At 39.6% G+C, this 6,671-nt stretch overlaps 1 protein-coding gene across 3 annotated transcripts in view; it reads right to left on the bottom strand.

Annotated features, from left to right (window-relative positions):
• The window catches only part of mylk3 (myosin light chain kinase 3), an 80,263-nt gene continuing 73,592 nt past the window's right edge, over positions 1 to 6,671 (bottom strand). For 2 of the 3 annotated variants that reach the window (XM_078544353.1, XM_078544351.1), the window contains exons 11-13: positions 5,573 to 5,725; positions 3,944 to 4,076; positions 1 to 538 (exon numbers count right to left, since the gene is read on the bottom strand). In XM_078544353.1, coding sequence (XP_078400479.1) covers positions 473 to 538; positions 3,944 to 4,076; positions 5,573 to 5,725 — 352 coding nt within the window. In that variant the 3' untranslated portion in view covers positions 1 to 472. The remainder of the gene's footprint in view (positions 539 to 3,943; positions 4,077 to 5,572; positions 5,726 to 6,671) is intronic. The other variant, XM_078544352.1, reaches the window with a different exon arrangement.

The raw sequence follows: 6,671 nt of genomic DNA, 5'->3' as shown, positions 1-6,671 counted from the left end.
TTTTCAAAACCAGGTAAGTATGCATTTATTTCTTCTAATTCCAGTGGGCCAGCACTTTCCGACGCTAGTCGGAGTTACGGCATGCTTTTTGGAACACAATCTTATCAGATTCACATTTTGTCAACATGTCAAATATGTATATTTTTCGGTTAAATTTTCATTTGTGTAATCCACTAATATAACTTTGTGTAGAAATTAAAGAAATTGTTTTTCATTAGAGTGGTCAAGATACTGCTGCTAAGTCTCTAAGTGGGAAAACTCATGCCATGTTTCTGCAGTTTATGGGTAACATTTGTTACTTTTGTCAATCACTTTGGCTGTAATATTAAGAACAGTATCAGATGTTTAAAGTGCAGCATCTGGATGCAGGCAACAGTAAATTCATTGACCCTCTGCTCCTCTAATGATAATGTGCTCATTTTTCAATTATCAGTTGACTCAATTTCTTCTGTATTTGGGTCTCAGTGATAGGCTAATCATTATTTTGCTTGTTGAGCTTCCTGAGCCTGTTTACAGCAGCAACTGCATAATAATTTTTCTGTGAACAAAGATGAAAATGCAGTGATTAGCTTGTAGGCTCATTAATGATAGCATTTTGATCATCACGCTCATCTCCCCCACTCCCACTGCCCCTTTTCTTTTACTATGAGGCATCTTACTCATCCTGTGACATTACACTCTACAATTTCATCTCCAAATGGGCAAGTATCTAGCCTCTTCTTAATTTCTCTTCACTGTAGTAATTTAATGGTAATTGGATGAGAAATTACACATCACAGGTACTTTAATATTTAATAATTCTGAAATGGTATGCTTTAATTTCATAAGATTTCATTTGGAAAATAGTAAATGCTTTCATAAATTCCTGACTTTGGAACGATATAAGGAGTACATTCTAATGAAAACCACGTTTAGATAAAAGGCATTTTTACTATTAGAATGCTGTTATCGTATTATATCTGGGGTTTGTTAGAATAGAGTTGGATTGCTGGATTCAACATACTATATGATTTTCAGTCCACTAATTTTATAAATTTGTACAATTTGTACAATGAAAGAGAAATACAATAGTCAAGGCTTGCCTGATGGCATGGTGAGTAGATACACCACCTGGTGTTGTAAAAGAAATACAGGTTTGATCCATAATATGGACTTAAACAGCTGATCTTGGCTGGGATAGCAATGGGAACACTCACTGTTCCAGGCCAGAGTGGATTAACAAGTACAATTTTCCTATGATCCCTGTTGGAAAATTCAAATGTGTTTATATTAAGGAAAGATAAGATTAGGGTGGGTTGTGCTGTTCACTATGTGATTCAGTGCATAGCTCACACATAAAGAACAATCCCTTGGATGAAGTACTAGAGATTGTTAGCACCTCTGGAACTGTACACCTGATCCCTGAAGAAGAAAGTAAGTTGGGCAGAAAGAATAGAATGTGGACACCATTCCTTAACTCAACCGTTCTCTATAACAATTGAAGGAAAATCTTTGACTACTGTGGATGGTTGTAATAATATCACAAATGGTTACAGCACAGAAGGCTATTTGGCCCATCATGTCGGTGCTGGTTCTCCAAAGGAGCAATTTACCTAGTGTCATTCCCTGGCCTTCTCCCCATAGCCCTGCACATTCTTCCTTTTCAGATCATGATCCGGTTCCCTCTTAAATGCCTTCATTGAACCTGCCTCAGGTTAAAAAAAAAAGTGGTAAGCCCAAGGATTGGGAGCAATTTAGAATCCGGCAAAGGATGGTAAAGGAAAAAGAGAATATGAATGCAAGCTAGCGAGTAACATAAAGGCAGACTAAAACTTCCTTAAGTACGTGAAAAGGAAAAGATTAGCAAGGACAAATGTGGGCCCGTTACAGGCGGAGACAGGAGAATTTATAATGGAGAATAGGGAAATGGCAGAGAAACAAAACAATTACTTTGTGTCTGTCTTCATGGAGGAAGATACAGAAAATCTCTCAGAAATACTAGAGAACCAAGGGACTTGGGAAAACGAGGAACTGAAAGAAATTAGTGTTAATAAAGAGCAGTACTCAAAAACTGAATTGGATTGAAGGTTGATAAATTCCTTGGACTAGATGAGCTACATCCCAGAGTTGAAGGAGGTGCTATAGAAATAGTGGATGCACTGGTGGTTATCTTTCAAAATTCCAAAGATTCTGGAAAGGTTCCTGCAGACTAGAAAGTACCAAATGTAACCCCTCTATTTAAGAAGAGAGGGAGAGAGAAAACTGAGAACTACAGACCTGTTAGTTTGACATCAGTAGTAAGGGGACTGTTAGACAAACTTGGAGTTTTTTGAAGATGTTATTTGTAGCATAGACAATGGTGAACCAGTGTATGTGGTATATTTGGATTTTTAGAAGGTTTTCAATAAGGTCCCACACAGAAGGTTAGCAAACAAAATTAGAGCACATAGGATTGAGGCAATATACTGCTATGGATTAAGAATTGGTTAACGGACAGAAAACAGTAGGAATAAATGCATCATCTCAGGATGGCAGGCTGTTACTACTGGGGTACTAGTACTTGGCCCATAGCTGTTCACAACCTATGTAATGGGTTTAGTTGTGGGAACCAAATGTAATGTTTCCAAATTTGATAACACAAAACTAGGTGGGAATGTAACTTGTGACGTGGATGCAAGGAGGCTTCAAGGGGCATTGGACAGGCTAAGTGAATGGCCAATAACATGGCAGATGGAATATAATGTGAATAAGTTGTTAAGTTATCCACTTTGCTAGAAAGAACAGAAAGGCAGAGTTTGGGAAGTGTTGATGTCCAAAGGGACCTGGGTGTCTTTGTTCATGAGTCTCTAAAAGCTAGCATGTAGGTGCAGCAAGCAATTAGGAAAGCAAATGGTATGTTGGCCTTCATCGCAATGAGATTTGAGTATAGGAATAAAGATGTATTGCTGCATTTGTATAGAGTCCCGGTGAGACTGCACCTGGAGTATTGTGTACAGTTTTGGTCTCCTTATCTAAGGAAAGATGTGCTGGCCATAGAGGGAGTGCAACAAAGGTTCACCAGACTAATCCCTGGGATGGCAGAATTGTCTTATGAGGAGAGATTTAGAAAACTGGGCCTGTATTCTTTAGAATTTCAAAGAATGAGAGGTGATCTCATTGAAACTTACAAAATTCTTACAGGCTGTGACAGGGTAGATGTGGATAGGGTATTTCCCCTGGCTGGTGAGTCTAGAATCAGGGGACACAGTCTCAGTCTTAAATGGCCTGCCCCTTATTCTTCACTCAGAGGGTGGTGAATCTTTGGAATTCTGTACATCAGAGGGCTGTGGAAGCTCAATCTTTGAGCATGTTCAAGACAGAAATCGATAGATTTCTGGATACTTATGACATTAAGGGAGATGGGGATAGTGGGGAAAATGGCGTAGAGGTAGATCATCAGCCAGGATCTGTTTGAATTTTGGAGCAGGCTCGATGGGCTGAATGACCTCCTCCTGTTCCTATTTCCTATGTTCTATGTTTCTATGCCTCCACCACACTCTCAAGCAGTGCATTCCAGATCCCAACCACTCTGTGTGAAAAAGCTTTTCCTCATATCTCCCTTGCTTCTTTTGCCATATAATTGTATATCAAGTCAATTGACTTTTGGCCGCTCTCCAAATTTTCCTATCCCATCCGCAAAGATACCCACCACTGGCAGGGCTGGAAAACCCTGTCCCAAGAGTGACTTTTATCCTCAATATTTACTGACAGTTTTAGTATGTAGAAGATTAATCCAGCCCCACCTATAAAAGAAGGATATCCAGGTCTGGCATTAGGTGTTTCTTATACACAGGCGATCTCACATTGGTTGCAGATCTGAACTATGAATTGATTGTTTGTAAATCATATAAGCATGTTGCACAGGGTTTACTGAATATTACACAGGAATCAAAATCACTTAAATGACAGCAAATCAACATATTACCTTCCATAAGCGCTGTGCAATGTACTTCCGCAGCATCACTTGAGATTTGAGTCGAACCCTACACTTCTTTGCTTTTTCTGGTAAATTGTTAAGCCAGCTGTGTTTCAGACACTGTGCTGCACTGAATCTGCTACTAGTAATGTTGAAAATATGCAGTATTAGCATTGGAGGCAAATATATACTAGCAATTTTGTAATGTAAAGAACATTGCAGAAGTAAATGGAGATTTGTTTAACATGTCCTTTCCTTGGTTTTGGTATTAGCATGCTCTTGTCTCGCTTGCCTCAAAGTCAGCAAAATAGAGATGCAGTTAAAGATTCTTGCCCTTCATTTGAAAAGTGATACATTGATTCCTGTAGAGGTGCCACACTCAGTGGGACAATTTTAACTCCCAGCAAGAGTGGTCAGCAATCCCAGGGGAGAGATCTCATTGGATGCCTGGCAGATTTTACATGTTGGGCCTCAGTTGAATCCCACCAGCAGGCTGTCACCCATTTTGGGTAGAAAGTGTCTGCAGAGGGATCAAGATTGGATGGTCCAGAATCACTTGCCCGTACCAAAGAAAAAGTTGTTGACAGCCAGGGAACTCCAGGAGTGGGTGGGGGTGGTTTGAGGTTCTTGCTGCTGGGAAAAGGGGGAGCCCAGGTGATCAGGAGAATGCCTGCTCTTGGCCCCACTGAGGAAAGATTTTTTTAAAATTTTACCTTAATTAACCTTGTTGGCTTCATAACAGCTCTGGCTGGGGAACCATGGCCACTTAGCTAGGAGCTATTAAAATGCCATTAGTGTGCCATGTCCAACATGGGATCCCAATTTGCATTTATTATTGAGGCTCCTGCTGGAGACTGGCAAAACCTCATCTGTCACCAAAACCAGCAGTGTTAAAATATGGCATTGGTGTGGTGGTGCAAAATGGAACAGCTACATTTTAACTGTTTGTCCATTCCTTTCAAACCAATGAGGAAAAATGTTGAAACTCCCCTTTTTTTAAGTCTGATTTCAGTGCTGAACAACATCTGCAATTCTGAAAGGATTCTTTAACAAACACATCACCTATTGAAAACACAAGTGGAAAATTGAAATTTCCAAAATAATGAACAGATAAAACAAACTCCAGTGGTTGTGTTACAATGAAAGAACTTATTTCAAATAGTCTTTTTTGGAGTAATAAGTGGTTCCATTATAAGAAAAGCAAAGGGGAAAAGACCCAGTCCTTTTATGTTTTGAACATAAATCATTAGTTTCTACCAGATTATTTTTACTTATTACCTAGAGGGAAGCCTACTTTGTTCACAGGATTTCCATTTAACATGCTGTTTGCGTTTCATGCCAGCATTCAAAAGAAATGCTTTTCTTTTGCTCAGATCATTGGCAAAACTTCCAAAATGAAGAAATGTTCTTTGTATCCAGACATTTATCTATTATCTTTTAAGAATTTGTTCTTGTAACTCTTTTTTTTTGGAGTAGTCATACATAGTAACTTGTAGACTTAGGAGACTGAAGAAATTTATCTTGGAGGCTATAGAACTGACATAACCTGAAATACCTCATCACTGACACAAACACAGCACTAACTTGAATTTAAATGTGGAAATCACTGTGAGGGCAGTTATATTTTATTTGTCATACCTCTTCTCTTTCACAAGGAGGTTCGAAACAAATTCTTTTGCTTCTTCAGACACATTTTCAAATCCTTCTGCATCAAAGTCCCAGTTTGCATTGATAACATTGTTCATGGTTTCAGTGTCATGATCGCCCAGGAAAGGGGACAGGCCACTCACCCTGTAAAAGTAAACATTCATCAGCTATGATGTGCAGAGAATCAACAATTTTATTTATTTTTAACAGCTCATAAAAATGGTTTGGTCTGATATTGGGATCAGTAGTACCAGCTATTTGGCCACTGTGGTTGCTATTTGGGGATCAAAATGGTGCCTGGAGTGTGCACGCATACTTGGAGCAAGTTTCACCGAACACCATACTGGTGAGGGAGTTAGCGTGCATGCAGTGAATAGCCACTGGATGTATGCAGAGCAGGCAGATCATGATGTCAATTAGCGTGCAATGCTGATATGACACTGACAGTGCCATTTTAGAACTCGACAATCAGCTCACACTCTCTTTAATGTTGCACAGCTGAACATATGTTCAGCATCCGGAAGGACCCCCTATGCCAGCATTATTTAAAGGGATCATCTTGCTTATCGGTTAGTTGCTGATTGATTTATTTTGGCTGTTGGTACAAATCCACAAATGCTTTACATAATTGCAGATGTGACGCGCCATTTAAATCTCAATTCAATTTGGCCCATAATATCCCACCAGGCAGGAGGGGCCATAAAACCCTGGCCTTGGTAATAATTCTGCTTTTCCCATTTTCACCTCTTTTAGACCCACCTTTTAAGGTTCTCATTACCATCTCCTTTTGCTTTGCGCCATCATCCTTTTTGTTATTTAATCTTTGCTGCCACCCTGACATAGCCCTTCCCTATTGTTCTTTCCACCCTCTCCCCCTTTTCCTTACCCTCCTTTACTTCCTTGAAACCCGTGACATCTCACGTTTTCTAGTTCTTGTTGAAAGGTCATTGACCTGAAATTTGATTCTTTCTCCACATATGCTGACAGACCTGCTGAGTATTTTCAGCAATCCCTTCTGCAGGGATTGGTGTGGCAGGTTCTCAAGGAGTTTTTGCTTTCTTTGAGGCTTCTGCACAAACCAATTGCATCT

Source organism: Cetorhinus maximus, chromosome 6 (assembly GCF_964194155.1).
Source record: "Cetorhinus maximus chromosome 6, sCetMax3.hap1.1, whole genome shotgun sequence".
Lineage (NCBI taxonomy): Eukaryota > Metazoa > Chordata > Chondrichthyes > Lamniformes > Cetorhinidae > Cetorhinus > Cetorhinus maximus.
The sequence above is the reverse complement of the archived record's forward strand: the minus strand, read 5'-3'. Positions and strand labels throughout refer to the sequence as shown.